General features: G+C 38.3%; 2 protein-coding genes across 5 annotated transcripts in view; one reads left to right on the plus strand and one right to left on the minus strand.

Moving 5' to 3' along the window:
- Window positions 1-9,577, minus strand: part of shroom4 (shroom family member 4) — a 52,801-nt gene extending 43,224 nt beyond the window's left edge. Inside the window, exons 1-3 of one of the 2 annotated variants that reach the window (XM_079583721.1) lie at window positions 9,425-9,577; window positions 6,023-6,189; window positions 5,044-5,319 (exon numbers count right to left, since the gene is read on the minus strand). In XM_079583721.1, the coding sequence (XP_079439847.1) occupies window positions 5,044-5,166 (123 nt within the window). In that variant the 5' untranslated portion in view covers window positions 5,167-5,319; window positions 6,023-6,189; window positions 9,425-9,577. Of the gene's footprint in view, window positions 1-5,043; window positions 5,320-6,022; window positions 6,190-9,424 lie in introns of those variants that run through there. The other variant, XM_079583720.1, reaches the window with a different exon arrangement.
- On the plus strand, window positions 5,881-13,312 carry cmtr2 (cap methyltransferase 2). 3 transcript variants are annotated; one of them, XM_079583742.1, is made up of 2 exons: window positions 5,881-6,010; window positions 10,682-13,312. In XM_079583742.1, exon 2 carries the CDS (start codon window positions 10,721-10,723, stop codon window positions 12,947-12,949), a length of 2,229 nt encoding a protein of 742 aa, XP_079439868.1. In that variant the 5' UTR covers window positions 5,881-6,010; window positions 10,682-10,720; the 3' UTR covers window positions 12,950-13,312. The 3 variants fall into 3 exon arrangements, with proteins under 3 accessions (XP_079439868.1, XP_079439867.1, XP_079439866.1); XM_079583741.1 differs by lacking the exon at window positions 5,881-6,010 and adding an exon at window positions 8,922-9,114; XM_079583740.1 differs by lacking the exon at window positions 5,881-6,010 and adding an exon at window positions 8,937-9,118.
- The last annotated feature ends 3,845 nt before the right edge of the window (window positions 13,313-17,157 follow it).

Genomic DNA, 17,157 nt, shown 5'->3' on the forward strand with positions numbered 1-17,157 from the left:
GTTTCAGGTTAAGCAGTTAACAAGTCCAGCCAGTGAATATGAGGTTATGAGAATTGGCCATGATCCAACCCACAGTAAACCAAGAGTTGACACTTACCGAGAACTAACCAGCCTGCTAAAAAAAAAACTCAAAAGAAATGACTCAATATTACAAGAAAACAACACTGACACGTATGAAACATAACGGTAATGCATGAATATGTCTCTTAAAGGTAGGGTAGGCAGTTTCTTTTTTGTTATACTGGTTAACCTGTTAACCTTCACCAGAGCGAGGACGCTCTGAAGCGTTTTTTTTTTTAAATAGTTCAAAGTTACTATCAGATTTAATGTTATTACCTTGACAAACTATACATCATTAAAAATATATAAGTCTCACGTTTCAGTATTTGACCACTATTGTATTCTGAGAAACTTATAGTGACAGTTATGTCTTAATTTGTGTCAGGATTTATGTAATGAAAAAATGAGTCGATACCTTTAATATGAATTATGAGCGTCAGCTGCTCCATTCAGAAAAAAACTCCGGTGCTGTTGTCTTGAGAACGCGTGACAAAACAACGTTCCTCAGGGCTTTTGGCTCAAAAATGTGCAGATTTGGAGAAATATTGATATATTATCATAGGTTTACATCATATTTCTATAGACAGGAATAATATTTATTGAATTTATATCCAAATGCGTCGATGTATACATAAAGAGCGCTGGATACTCTGATGTACTGTGTTTTCAATCCATACAGCAGGCTGAGGGCGCCATTTGCACAGTTTTTTCCAAATATGAAAGCTCACGAAGAAGAAATAACCTGTGACCTTCCAGGACGTCACTGACATAAACAGCTAACGTTAGCTTTCAGAGATCGCTATAACATGCAGATAAAGATGTTTTGAAGACAATAAACATGATTGCAATGATATTTGATTTACCTGTGTTCTTCGAGCCATGTCAGGTATTTTTATAATAATAGATTATATGTATAATGTAGCAGTGCTAATCGGTATAGACTTTACAATAGTGCAGAATAATATCAAATCATATATTTTCTGTCTGATTTTCTTTTCTGAAGCCAAATAAGCTCATAGAAGATTATTTAAAACACTCGACTTGTACTATAAAGTAAGTTTGGAGCTCAAACAGGGTTTTAATCTCATAAATTGTCGTGTATTGATGGTGTGCTAAGCTAACATGCTAGCTAGCTCTCTAGTTGCACCTGCCATCTAGCTGTTATTTTTTATGATTTTTTTTCTAAATCGGAATGCTTACTGAAATATTTCTTTATTTAAGAAAGGCATTTGATACAGTTTCAAATGTGAAGTGAAGATTATGAAAGAAATTAGGGGGTGAAACACCGTGATTAGCCAGTCGTTAGCGATTATAATGGAGACAAAGGAAAAGAATATTTATGGCCATAAGCAGGCTGGAAAGGTGTAAATGTGTGCAGGAGAGAGTGACACTGAATGGGGCTCGTTTGCACCACAAAACAATAGAGACAATAGACTGAATAGATGCTAATAGATGACAATAAACACAAGTTTGCATTTTAGAGTCAATTCAAAATAAAGTCATTTGAGATGATCTTGAAAAACATTTAACAAAATACAGAGTTTTAGACTTATCACCTTCAAATTTTAAATATAACATGGTCAGACATGTGTCTTTAGCTGGAGTGCATTTCTAGAGTGCTGACGGGCCAACTTCAATTTAATTTTCATGAAGATGTTTCATAAAAATAAATTTCTAATAACTTACACAACTTTGAAGCTATTCAGAATTTTTTTTTCATTATGACAATAATTCATTCTACATTTCCAATAAAGTGCCAGGTGTCAGCTTTCAAATGAGACCATACTTGAGCTTTTAGGACCAAGGGTCAATTAATTGAATCTTTTTTAGGTTGGGTATGCTATTTCTGGGGATTTTTCAAAAGTGGCGCTGAAGGCTAACAGGTTAAAACTCTCTTCACATCCTGATAGCAATCAATAGCAGAAGTGGTCTAAATATTAAAACATTTACATCTTCTGTAGAAGTCTCAGGACCCAAAAATTTTTGATGGCAGGTACAATATCCTACCTGACCATGAAATCAAGTCAAGTCAAGTCGTCTTCATTTATATAGCGCTTTTAACAATGTAGATTGTTTCAGCTTTACAGTGATAAACGGATAATTTAAAGGTATAGCAGAGGATTTTCTTTTTCCGGGTGGTTAGCCTATACTATTGGTCCACCTAAGTGTCAATCATTCTGGTGATATGTTTACGTAAGGCCGTCGTACGTACTCGTCCCTATGCAGTTTTCGCTTTCTGCGCATGCGCACTTTCAGGTGTATTATGTGTGATGAGTTACGAGGGTCGAAAGAGAAAAAATGTATATGAAGTGTACGATAAGAAGAGAAAGGCCGCAGAATATAGAAACAAGACCAGAGTGATTTTGGGTGAATATTTCACACGCTGGCGTGCGCTAAAAGCACAGGTTGGGCTTCCCACTGATGCCGCAGTCACGAAGATTCTACTAGACAGGTAAAGTTTGTCATGCTATTTGAAGAAATCCATTTAAAATCACTGCTAGTAAAAGTTAATGTAAGTGCACACGTTTAGTAGGCGTTCCCTCTCGGGAACAAATAGAGTGTTGCGCATGTGCATTTTTAAAAAAAATTGGAGAGGGCGGGTCTTTTCTAAAATTAGGAAAGATCCTCCACTATACCTTTAAGGTAACAGAGATTGTTTTGGCTTTATAGCGGTTCTTGAATAAAGATATTTTCCAGCTAAAGTTAGTTTTGATTAATTCACTTCCGTCACAAGGATCATTAGTTATTAAAATAGAGACCGCTAAGCCGTTCTTCTCTCTACACAGACTTTAAACGCGAACCTGTGAGAATCGCTGATGACGCTCACGTGCGCATTAAGAATGAATTCTATAGTTATGCGCATTTGAATATATGTGCGCAGGTTTGTAATTCCCTACAAACCAAGCCTTAACAAACTACTTGTCTGGCCTTGTCTGACTTGTCTGGTGAACAAATGTATAGTTTCCATACCTCCGCACACCCTGCTCGCGCAGAGATCACATGTCATCAGCACGTTCCATAAAGCAATGCAGAGTTGCTAGACAGACGGTCACCGCAGACAAACAGCAGACGCCTTTTACCGTTCCTCCTGAACCGTTCACGCCATGTAATAACCGTAATTACGAGATGGTATTTAGGATTTATGCGTTTCTATGTCCACACTATCAACGCTAATATTAAACTGCAGCAGTCAGGTGGTACAGAGAAGAGTTTCTGTAAGTTGTTTACGTTCATTATTATTGTAATGTTGCGTGCTTTGAGACATGAGGTAATTTAACGGCGTCTCTTGTCTCGTGATGCTTTGCCGACTCTGCTCTGGCTGTGTGCGTTTATGTGTTTTGAAGGAGGAGTGGCTTTGGAGACGCTCTGAAGGAAGGGTGGGATCTCATGCTTTCAAAGCTAGCTTGCTTTTGCTAGCCTCTCTGAAATTGCCTACCCTACCTTTAACAACTCACTTTCAGAATGGCAGAGACAAACACTGAATCAATCAAATCTCAGAATCATTAAGACAATGGTCATCTTGAATGCATTTTGATCCTGCTTGGTGATTCATTGAGAAACAATGATCAAATGACATATAAATGTCAAAAGTCTGTGTTTAGGGACACGATGTTAAGAGACAATACTGCGTCCCAAGTGTTAAAGCACTTTAAATTAAACACAGCACAACTAAGAAAAGACATTTTACCAACTACACAGCCAAACCGACTCGACGCACATTACAAGTTGTCGAGATGTTTTGAGCACCAGAATAAACAACTGTAAACTCATTCTAAGACATGTTGAAAACTAAGGCACAAATCAAACTCATGTCTTCCCTCTGTCAGACAAAAAAAAAAATACCAGCCTCCCCCTCATGACCCCCACCCCCTCCTCCCCGCTGACTCAGGGGGCAGAGTCTGGGAATGTGATCTCTGGGGGTCTTGTCCCCCCAAAACATCTTCATTTAAGAAAATAAATCAACACTTTTTGGTCAAATGCCGTTGGAGAGGAAATGGGGGTAGAAGGAGAAGGAATAAAACATGATTCCCTTACCTCCCTGTGAGGAAAAAAACAGTACTAGCTGCAAGAAATGTAGTGGGTTAAATTAAAAAGTATTAACTTAACTGATTATTTTAATATTTTTGGATAAAGTCGCCTTTTTTCAATTATTACACGTGACGTGACAATACACATGAAAAGTGTATTTTAGCTCATTTTTTATTATTACTGATCATTTTGTTTTAAAAAAATTAATTGAACATGACTGGTTTCCTATAATCTGCCTCAGGCTAATACATATAAAGGACATATATTACTTTTGAAAGCAGATGTAATTTCTACAGAGCAAGACAGACAATGTAATACAATTGAAAGCAAAATAGAATGTGCACAAAATATATAAACATTTATGCTTATTTCACAAATAGAATATTAAAAAACACAAATCCTTTGATATTGCTGTCAGTAGATTTAGGATCTGATGCTGAATGAATTGACCACTTCAACCAAGCCGATAAGCCATCTTTTAGGCAGATTAATTGGTTTTGCCAATTTGTTGTTTGCCAACTCGTGATAGTGAATGAATAATTAATAATATGCAGAAGTGTCTAGGTCACTTCACCTATGTTCAGTGATCCAATAAATTGAATAAATTTGGCTCTAATGCAAACATTGATTATTCATTCCTTTCTTTGGGGTTTCATGGATCTTGAAAGTCAATGATTCACAGATCTCATGATCTGTCATTTGTCAAAAAATAATAGTTTAAACACGAGCATTAAGGATGCTCTTGGTCTTATGTTTATATCATGTCCATTTCCTTGCCATTATGTTTATTACAAACTTCCCACAAACATCCATCAATGCACCGTTACATTTCATTCAAGCACAAACAGAGAGTTTAAACTTTCATCACAAAGTAATTAAGTGTTTGAATATAACCAATGAATGAGACACACACAAGCATGTAGTATGAGTTTCTAACTCTTTGTAAACTCTTACTTTAGTAATGATGAGTGGCTCGCCGTGCTCCAGCCCTCCTTTCAGAGTGAATCCCCACGGAGCGCCTCCGTTCAGCTGCACATGGATGTGCTGGAAGGACACCAGCTGCTCTACGGTCTCCATCACGACTTCTGTGCTTTCAGCTCCGTCCGATCGCCATGCAATCACGATGCAACCTCATCACGACAACCGGAGACTTCCACGCATGAGGGGACAGGCGGTGGGTTGGCCAGTGATGGGCTTTCCATGGACTCTCCGCGGAGGAAGTGCTTGAGACTGAGGAGTAGTTTTGAGTGACAGATGGAACAGCCAATTAGGACAGCGCTTCGCTCTAACTGACCAATGAAATTATAACTAAGGGCAGGAACTTTATCGACCGCTGTATTGTCCATTGTGCGACGGTCTGGGAAAACTCAGGAAAGTTGGCCGTTATCAACTCTTGAGTCATAACTTTCAAACTACAACAGCGATCATTTTTTACATGGACACTGCGCTGGACAGAACATTCAAATTGGTCAAACTTAAATGTTACCCAGTCGTGATTTGTACAGATCAAAAGACCTAGTAACTTGAATTGTTCTCCCATTAGGCTATGTTAAGACTTTTAATATTTTAGCTTAGTTACTTGAAATAGTAATCACTTTTCTGTTACGTGAGCTATTATGAAGAGTCTATTTAACACGAGGCGTGAACATGTAGCAAATGTAAGAATGTAAAACAGAAAAAAAATAGAGAGATGGCTTGCATTTCAAATTAAAATGCAACCTAAATAGAGGGTAATAGCCTAACCTCAACCCCTCTGCTGTAATATACAATAACATGAAAAGTCCACATGGGGGAGCTGTTGTTTCATATCACGTACACAATGTTATGAGTCTAGGAATTCTGGACATGGGAATCAAAGCTGTATTTTAACCATTTAATGAAAGCTCAGTCTGCAGCCAGCATGTGTGATCAAAGCTTCAGGGTAAGCACTTACCTTTCTTTACCAATCATTTCCACATTGATGAGCAACTATTTCCTTATCCATTCAGCTATGTGATTAACAGAAGTTCAGTGATGTCCAATTTGTCATGTTGTTAGAACATCTGCATTGAGCTATTAAGCTGGAAAGCCGACCAGAGACGGCATGTCTAAATCAATTACCTGTCAAACACAAGAGGAGGGTGAGAGAATATACTAACACATACTCATAATAAACACCTTGCTTGATCTGCCAATTATCTGAGGAGTCTGACAGAAAGAGTCATTAAAAAATCCCTATATTTCCCTTAAAGATATATTCCACTAGAATTCCCAGAACTTTTTTTAAAAAAAGTAGGCTAGTTTCTCAACAGGAATGATGGATTTAAAAAAAAAACAAGCAATAATCACAAAATGCTAATAAAATATTTAGTAAAATGAACATTTCAGTTCAGAGTTCATCCTAAAGTATAGGTCAATCGAGGCAGTTCTCTGGCTCTGACATTAGGAGGTGCTGCAGTTTACAGCAAAGAGCTTTTGTCAATGTACTCCCTATTATCTTTCTGGCAGTGGCACAGCTTCGTGCAGTGTACCAATCTGAACAACACATACTACTAGAACACTTTTCACAACCTGATCATCACATTACCAATCTCTCTGAGACTCACCTTGGTTTCACAGACAATTCTTAAGCCTTAGTCAGACTAAAATGCATAATTTAGCTGTTTTAACTCAAATCAACTTGCACTGATCTTAACCAGTCATGTTTTTTTCTAAGGCACATGTATAAAAGCTACATAACTGTCCTAATTGACCTAAGGCCTAATCCTGGTTTAATCCAAACCCTGTGAAACCAGGCCTCAATGTGTTAAAGGGAACGAGGTAGACCTCCATAAACCAGACGTAATTTACCAGGCACTTTAATCCAATGTGGCTTTCAGTATATTTATCATAGTGACGTTCCCCCTGGAGCAACCTGGGGTTAAATTCTTTCCTCAAAGGCAGCAATCTACCGATTACAGCAATAAGATGTAACAATTAAGAAACCATAACATGCTCTCTCATTGCCCTTGTCAATTTTTATCAATCTCTTTGCATTCTGTGTTCTAATCCACTCATTTCAACATAAGTGTGCTCACTTTAACGCAACTCTCATACACATGAATGCACATCCATATGAGACAGCTGAACGCACAGCAAGCACAAGCACCCTTACGTCGATGAACACACTTGAGCACACATGTAGTGTACATTTATGCATGACAGCACACACACATCAGCTCAGCTCTATTCTGGTCATCTAAATGCTGCTCATTTGACAATAATGTCTCAGAAGTAGTTGGCATAAGAACAATATATACATTTCTGTAAGTCTATGGTGCCCTTTCTTTTCATTCTGTCACCTTAAACATATCTGAATTTCTCCCTTGAGCCTTTTTCTGTTTCTTGGGCATTTACTGTACAAGAGCAATTGGGTCAAAATATCCCTGTCCCCATGGCAATAAACCACTCCATTCATGCAAGCAGCTTGTCATCTCCATAGTAATGATCTGACCCTGACAGATTAATGCCTTAAATTCACACTAGCACAGGCAGTTATACAGCCGCATACTTCTAATGTGCTGAGCCAGGGGAAATTTCTCTGCATCTCTCTTATCTCTGCTCACACACATTCCTATCGCTTAGTGGCAATATTTATTTCCCCATTTTCCATGGGTGACATGATTTGAATTCAATACATTTTGTTTGTTAAAACACATTTTGTTGTAAGACATGCTGTTTTATAAATCAAAGAATGGGACAGTGGATCTTGCTCAATGAATAGTGTAGCCTGTTTTTATGTGAGAGAGTTTGTTTAAGAGATTCAATGATATAAAACATATAGATACAATATTTGAAGCAATAGCAAATTGTACTAATAAAGCTATATGCTTGTATCCGTTAGTCCAAATATGACGAAGGGAGCTCTAAATTACAGTTCGGTTTATTACGTTTTTTTCTAAATTGCTAAAACACTAAACCCCTTCTCTGAACCGAATTCTCAATAGCCTAAACCAATTTGTCGAATAAATCACTCTAGCACTCAGCCTTTTTGTTAAATTCTAATACTAACTCACTAAAACACATTTTTCACTGTGATGCACTTGTGTTTTAAAACTCTAAACACAGGCAGGCAAAAGTTAAGCACATCTACAACACAGTTGCCATCATGTACACCCAACGACTCAAAATTGTTCACACTTATTTCTAATGATGTGACCAAACCAACTGTACATAATACAAGTCAGTTCAGAGCAGATCCAAAACTGATTCAAAATGTTGCACTGAATGTTGATACCAACATTGAATGGAAACAATAAGAGGGAAAGAAGGAAGAGTATGTGTTATAAGAGGTGAGGAGGAAGAGATTGAGGAAGAGCAAGCTGTGCAGAATGTTGTCAAGGCTGGATCTGGCTTTAGGGTTTTTCCCTTTGCCTGCAGAGATGACATTATCTGTGATGTGGACAAAGTTCTCCGGCCGGACCAACATGAAGACATGATGCTGAAGCAGAATCAATCTCTCTCATTGAACTTGATTTTGCAATTGCAACTCTTCTAAGTGTACTGTAACATGCTTTTTTTTTACTGTAAGGGTCACTGTATTCTCAAAGTAGCCTATGCAGCCAAGTGTTAATGACATTCAATACTATAAAATAGCCTATTCAGTAGGCTACAATACTACACTTGCAGAACAGTTTATTCACCTTACTGTAAGTTGTCATTGCTATACTTTTTTCTGAAAACGTTGAATGAGTTTTTCTAAATTGTTTTTTAAAAAATCAGTCAACTATTCCTCACTTGCTGTACAGAGAGAGAGAGAGAGAGAGAGAGAGAGAGAGAGAGAGAGAGAGAGAGAGAGAGAATAAAATGCAGAAGGAACATGTCAGAACAGCCTCTAAAGTAAAACATTAACAATTTAATTTCAAAATCTCAATTTAGCCTTCGCAATTCGTTTAAATACAAAAATGTCTCTGTCTGAATTGAAAGTCACTCCCCCTCCTGTCACAACCGAGCTTGTAAGCGAGTGTACACTGAGCCATGCACGAGGAAGCGAGAAACCGTACTGAGGTCGGTAAGCACAAGCAGATCTCATTCTGTTAGTATATTGACATCGAATTCTGGTAAACATTAATGCAAAATACTAAAATCAACTTCGTTTTTAGTGATCCAGTGCAATTTAGTAGGCCGTAATCGACACATCGTATTTTCCTGCAAATCTTCCCTAAACTAACGTTAGCCACACACTCTCCCATAGCAATGATAGCGTATATGTCAGCTCTGTCGGATATTCGGTTGATATTAAGAAGCGGTTAATAAAATAACATTGTAAAAATCATAAATTAAACTCTATAATTTTTTGAACGAAGCTTTAATTTACCTTTCTAATATAATGTACCCATGTTAGCTTGTTTGCTAGCTAGCCAGCCAGTGAGATGCAATCCACGATCCTTAGAAATGAAAACACAGGCGTTTTACGCAGTTTTTTCCCCTATTGTGTCATGGACACATACGTTTGTTTGTCCATAAAAACACAAAGCAAATCATAAGCTTCTCTTAATGCAAGGAAATTGCATCACTGGAAATAAATAGGCAACTTAGTTGACATTCAATATACTTTAGGGAAGTTGTGTGATATATACTTCACCTAAAACCATTTTAAACACCATTTGGCTAACGTTAATTTTTTTTATTATTGTACATGCAGCTTTTGTAACCAGTATTCATTGAGAGACTATGATATAATGTGCCATTTTAATCCAGTGTGAAAATACTTTTAAAATACACCACAGGACCATTAAAATGAGCCAGTACCCTAATATCAATTTTATAGAGAACTAATAAGACATTATTCTAGATATAATATGGTAAAACAACAACATAATTATTCAGTGAATCTCAAAAAGTAATTTTGATGGAGCATATCAGAGAGATAATATGTTGTTTGACCCATTGCCTGTGGGTTTTGCATTGACACGTGCACTTTTTAAATAAATAAATCTGAGCATGCATGCAGAATATCAATTGTGAGACAACAGTGAGTCTCAGTGTCATATTTAAGCATATGAAGCAGGGGTGGGGAACGTTGGTCCAGGAGGGCCATTGTCCTGCAGAGTTTAGCTCCTACCCTGAAAAAAATCACCTGATTGTAGCCTTAGTGATCCTGAAGACATTGATTAGCTTGTTCAGGTGTGTTTGATTAGGGTTGGTACTAAACTCTGCAAGAGAGTAGCCCTCCAGGACCAACGTTCCCCACTCCTGATATAAAGCTTAGAATTGTTAGTTGGAACTCCCTAGAAACACTTCAGCAGTTACTGGTATTACAATTAAATGGATATTTACCCCCAAAAATTAAATTAATAATTGTACTGCTGTCGTTTCTGTGGAACGTAAAATACATTTTGAGAAATGTGTCATGCAATGGTAACCAAAACATTTTACCATTGACTTCCAGCATTTTTCAAAACATGTTATTTTGTTGTGTGTACCACAGAAGAAAGACAATCATACAGGTTTGGAAAGACTTGACGAGTAAATGATGACAGAATTTCCATTTTTGGTTGAACTATCCCTTTAAACTATTCATATTCTGCCATGTCACATGAAAATCTTGATTGATTGTTTTTGTCTTTTACAGTTTTTGAGTGATTGATGTCACCGAACATAGCTTTGAAAGATGAACCGGGGCCGGGGAGGGAGAAAAAGAACAGCGCCAGAAAAATCAAATGCCCTTGAAACTTGTGACGAGGAAATATGTGCTGAGGTTCACCAGCTCTTCAACAAGGTTAGAGGTTATGTTCCCCCTGCTGGAGGAGAATGGACGTTGCCTGACCCAAGTGTGGTGCTCTGTGATCCTTATGCAAATCACCCACGTTTGCAGGTTCTGAAGAGATCACTGAATGAAGTAAAGAATCAACTCAGCGATAAAGACCTGTCAGTATGGCACCAGCATACTTGTTTCACCAACCGAGCAGGCACTGTTACAGCCCACCTTCGCTCCACAACCAACGCAGAGCTATGCACGCAGGCTTGGGCCAAGTTCTATGAGATCCTAGGCACTTTTAAACTTCTTCCTGACAATGCGTTGAAGAGTGGCGAGTTGAGCTCCATACACTTGTGTGAAGCCCCTGGTGCCTTCATATCAGCTCTGAATCACTTCCTCAAGACGAGTGACCTACACTGCGACTGGAACTGGGTTGCGAACACTTTAAATCCATATTACGAAGCCAACGGACGTGGCTGCACTATTACAGATGACAGACTCATCGCACACACTCTGCCTTGGTGGTTCTTTGGATCCGACAACACGGGCGACATAATGCTTCAGAAGCATCTGCTGGAACTGCCAAGATTTGTGAGCAATATGCGCAGTGTTGATTTGGTTACAGCAGATGGAAGCTTTGACTGTCAGGGAGACCCAGGAGAGCAGGAGAGATTAGTTGCTCCACTACAATATTGCGAAGCCGTTTGTGCGCTGCTGTTGTTAGGAACCGGTGGCTCGTTTGTTCTGAAGATGTTCACACTATTTGAACACTCATCTGTCTGTCTGCTGTATCTCCTCGCATGCTGCTTCCGTTCCGTGAACGTCTTCAAGCCAGGCACAAGCAAGTCTGGAAATTCAGAACTGTATATAGTGTGCTTGGACTACCAGGCCAAAGAACAAATTCGACCACTGCTCTCAAAGTTAATCCGTAATTACGGGCCAGACTTGTCGTCCACAGTGGCGCTCTTTCCCCGTCACTGCATTCCAGACTCATTTCTAAGTCAGCATGAAGAGATATGCTCTTTTTTCCATGCATTGCAAGTTAACACAATCAAGGAGAACCTCAGGATTTTTGTAGACATGAGCGTAGAACAGCGCAGGCGATTGGAGCAGCTCAGGGAATATGCAGCAGATTTTTATACAAAACGTTTCAATGTTCACTACCTTCCTCGGAAAAGCTGGGTTTGTCGTGGTGGTGTGGCCAGATGGGTAAAACACTATGAGAGGAAGCAAATGGGATCTTTCAATCAGCGCAAGGAGATGGAACTTCAGGGATGGAAGCAGCGCCTTGCTCAAGGAAATTATGGGGAATTAATAAAGAAGCATCTTGCGGGTAAAGAAGGAAGTGAGATTGTACTTAGTGGCCTGTTGGATGAGTGCGATTTGGGCTCCTGGTTTGCCCTTGAGGGAGCTGCCCTGCCCAAAGTCTGCAGTTCCACCTTCTGTGATCAAGACATGCTAGACTTCCTGAATGAAGCTCTGGAAGAGAACCTGAGGGTCAAGACGGTGAATCATTCTGAAAGAGCCATGCCAATATGCAACTCCTGCAGGATTGACTCCCCTGTAAGCATCTTATCTGAGATTTGCAGCCATCCGGATGTGACATCTTGTTTGGTTCTGGGAGGCCAGTCATGGTGTGATGGCACACTTGCAGACATTCAATTCCAGCCAGAGTTTTTGCAAGGACCCTCCTGTTGTGTTGGACAGGGTTCCACGTTGCACGACGGACAACCAGACTATCAGTTTGAGCTTCTGAGCGCTGTGCTTTTAGCTCTGCAGAACCAGCGTCTTGGGTCAACCCTGGTGATTCCCTTGTGTTCGGCCTTAACACGTTTCACCTCCGGCCTAGTTTTCACACTCCACCTGTGCTTTCGTTACATTACATTCCGTTGCTTATCTGGTTGGCCTCCTGCTGCTCTTGTGTGTATGGGTTTCTCTCCACCTTCAGCCCTACCCCGGCTGCTGGACTTTCTCCGGGACGTAATGGAGAACATGAAGAAAGTTAAACTTGAGCTAGGGAGGCAGGTTCTGCAGTTTGTACCTTTAGAGGAACTTCTCAGAGGGGAATTACCTCGTTTCCTGTCTTCCTTCAATTCTGCTGTCATCCGACAGCAGCTGCATGTGCTCATGCAGGTTGAATAGAGCACATAATGCTAGTCCTTTATGGCTATATCCTCTGGGAGAACTTTTGAGTTAGACTATATTTGACTATAGTCATGCCTGAGTTTACTTCAGTTAAAGCCGCAGCTTCAGTGCCACAGTGCATATTTAGGATATATTGGTTATAATGGAACACAGAATACCCTTGTTTTATATATTTATACTGGGGAAAATCTTTCTTTAACCTTTAATATGCTACATATGACTGCATATGCAGTTCAGCGTGTTTATTTTATAATATTTATGTTTCATTGCCTATTTCTTTTAAATAGTTGACATTATATGAGTTGCCTTGATCAAGTTGTCTGTCCTGTCTGATTTATTAAAACTATTTTCTTTAATGGACATATATGGAGTCTTTTCTTTAAAATATCTAGTTGGTAAGGCCCTAAATAGCAACTAACTGTTATCAAAATGTAAGGTTAAATGGGACTATATGCACATATTGGCTGATATACATTTAAAACAAAAAAAAAGAGCCAAGCCCAAAATGGCTAAACTTTTAATTATCGGTCAGGAAATTAGCAACATTTAAGCAAATACATTACCGTACTTAAAAAGCCATTGCTGTCTCATAAAAACATCAAAACGTTTTTGGCTGAAAATGAAAAGTTGTGTGTAGAGTGATGAATCACAATGAAGTTGAGTTGCACGGTGATGCTCCAGAATGGTGTCTTCGTAAATCTGCTGAGAAAAATAATAATAAATGCATCTTCTCCACCACAGTGAAGCAAATAGGAAGAGACTGCTTTGAATGTTCATTTAATGCTTTGGAATACAAGAGAATATTGCCGAATGGCTTGCTTTTCCACTAATAAAAAGTTGTTATCTAAAGAGGAATGATCAGATGTTATTTTTCAGCAAGATAATGCTCCTGCCCAAATTGCAAAGACAACCAAGAACGAGTCCATCAGGCTCATGTTTTGGCCTGGTCCTTATTTCCTGACCAGTGAGGTGTGGTTTAAAATGTTTAAGACCATTATTTATAAGACCAAATATTTTTGGCTTGGCCAAATTTGTTTGTTTTTGTTTTGTTTTTGCCCTGGAGTATATGGTTCAGTACATCATACAGTATATGTTTGGCACTTTATTGGCCCAAATAAGCCAGCAAGAATATATATATATATATATATATATATATATATATATATATATATATATATATATATATATATATATATATTAGAATTTGGGACCATTTGCTTGAGAAGAAAATAATCATACACATATAAATAACCAGATAACACATTCATGTGAGCAGTAGAAGTAATTTACCAGCAGGGTCACATTGTTACAGTGTTCATTGCTTTATTGAGAACATTTGTAAGAGTATATTGGGGTTAAAAAAAATGTTTTCACTCCTAGTTTCACAGTGTTGATTGTTGTCCTCACATAGAGTATAAAAAAAATAAGTAGGCCTATTGATCTGGCCAGCACAAATTTTGGTATGGATTTGCTCCTTTTCCTTAATAAATATTGTGACCATTTCAATATTCACCACTCTAAGTAAAAAGGTTTTGACTTTAACTCACATGCAGCATGAATATAACAATAATCAAGTGTGAGCCAGTGGCTATGTTATCTGAGTTATGCATTTTTTATGTTGACAGATGTGGTTCTGGCTGAGTGATCCAACAAAAGACAGTGAACAACGTATAGCCATTTTTCTGTCCAGAAATGTGTTTATGGAAATGTCTACGAAAATGTGGAGAAGTGTCTCGTGAAGGTAACTGTTTCTGCACATATCTGACAAGTTCTCTTATCACACCCACACGTTGTCTTCTCATTTCTTGTATAGGAAGAACGTTCTTATCTGCTGTGATTATTATTTAGCATGGATGGATTTCTGCACAGCAAGAGTGAGAGTTCTGTACTTGCATATGCATCTGATCTGCGGCTTTCTGCTAATCTCCCAACACTCACCTCATCCAATCGTTTGATTTAATTTACATCTAAACTAATAAACACGCAAAAACAAATAGTGAAAGACAGCAGGTTGAAATGCAAAAGCTTAAAAAAGTATTCCTTTCTTTCTTTTTAGAATATTAACGCATTCAAATATTCTAGACAATAAGCTGTTGAGCCATGACAACTTGTATAACTGCATAATTTACCACTTTCCCAGGAAACCATTTTTTTTAAACCTACAAATGATTCATCTTTAAAATTAGGGTTCCTTTACACAACAACAATATGCTTAAAACGGAAAAGTTTTTCCTTTGAGTTTTCCGCATACAGACGACACCATTGTCAAAACAATCCCCATTCACACGAATCCGCGAAAACGACTAAAAACGCTGTTCTGTTGCCGGGCAATTACATGACGATGAAACACTATAGATTGAACACATAAAAACACATGTGCATGACATCGTTTTCAGAGATTCGCGTTTTTGATGTTAACATGGAGACCGTTTTCAAAATTTTGCGTTTTCACGCACCCAAAACGCCGTTGTCGTGTCAATGAACGGCCAAAACGCATAAAAAGTTTTCCATTTTTGTTAAAAACGGTGTTGTACGTGTAAACGGTCCCTGCGGAGACCTAAACGGAGACTGCTCTCTCATCATGGCCCAACAGATAGATAGTTTCTGCTTCTCTCTCAGCCTGGCCACACACAAAGCCCAAAACTCTCTAAATACAGACAGAAAGAAACAGACCATCCTGACCAGAATTGCAGACTAAATAAAGCTAAATGTAAGCTTGTTTTTGTTAGCCTGTACAGGACTACTGTTAAAGCTTTGAAAACACTAATTAACATGTAGCCTATATGCATGAGCATTTTGATGTAAGATTTACATATTGACAAATACAAACACACACTAGAGTCAATTTTGCACACTTTGCAGAACTGCAACGGCCACCTGCTGTGCAGGCCTTTTGTGGTTTATAAACAATCAGGACTATGGACAGATTCACAGTTGGAGTGGGATTTTCATGGATGTTCTGCTGGTATTACGGTATGTCTGCTGGCAACTATCGGCTTAACTTTTTTCTATGAACACATTTTCCTAAAATAATTCAGTATACTGCTGAATGTGAAGTGACACACATTTGCACATGCGCAAACATTGTCGCTAAGAGCTGCACAGCATATGAGATTATTCACAATAATATCTCTCACTGAAGCCTTGACATATGCCACACATTCATATTGGATATTTAATCCAATGCTCTTAAAGCCTCTTTCTAATGTCACTCTCTTCTAATCTAGAGGAATGAAATGCATTATGAGTTAAACATTAAACTGATCTGAGATTTGTTGTGGGAAACCTCCATAACTCTATGGTCTTAGTGCTGAGTTTTCTAGGATTCATGCCAAGACGTGATTTATTAAAGAAAGTGTTTTATTTTGTGGAGTGTTATAGTAATTCATGCAACATTTCTTATGAGATGTTGGTTATGTTTGCAGAGCTGCTTCTGTTGAATGGTGAGATCTGAGTCAGTCATGTTTAAATTTTCTCTTCGATCATTCCTAAACATTATATTTGTTTACACACACACATTTTCAAATGTAAATATATTCTCCCTCTCTGTGTGTGTGCAATTCTGTTTCTTAGAAAAAATGGCCAGCTGTAATTTGGAAAGTTAAAGTGTGTGTGTGTGTATGTGTGTGTGTGTGTGTGTGTGTGTGTGTGTGTGTGTGTGTGTGTGTGTGTGTGTGTGTGTGTGTGTGTGTGTGTGTGTGTGTGTGTGCGTGTGCGTGTGCGTGTGTGCGCGTGCGTGCGTTTGTGTGTGTGTGTGTCACGCATAGTACTTCAGCCTGAGCACTCTGAGTGGCACATGAAGTTTTGTTTAGTCAGCACACACAACCTTTTCAGAAGAATGACTAAATTGAACATTTGCTTTTTAAGCTTTATTTAAACTCAGAGGGAAATCTGTTACTTAATAACGATTCAAATCTCTCACATTTTCTATCTCTCTTTTCCGTCTCTATCCTGTCAATCAAACGTGCATTGCCTCTTACACTATTAAAATGGTTATTTCATGGTTTGTTGCTGCACCTTTAGTTCAGAAGAAGAAGCCTTTTTTCTTTATTAAGAACCATTTTTCACTATATGTTTCTTATTGTTTGGCTAATTGGAGATTGTTTCATTTAAAAATATTAGTAATAATAATACATTGGTATTGGTATTATAAGTATCTTCCATTAACAGGGAAAAGGGACACTCTTAGAAAAAAAGGTTTAATG

Source organism: Phoxinus phoxinus (genome assembly GCF_949152265.1).
Source record: "Phoxinus phoxinus genome assembly, chromosome: 2".
Taxonomy (NCBI): Eukaryota; Metazoa; Chordata; class Actinopteri; order Cypriniformes; family Leuciscidae; genus Phoxinus; species Phoxinus phoxinus.

What these genes read in the sequence shown, in the direction of transcription:
- cmtr2 (XM_079583742.1), top strand. Translation starts at nt 10,721, where the DNA reads ATGAACCGGGGCCGGGGAGGGAGAAAAAGAACAGCGCCAGAAAAATCA.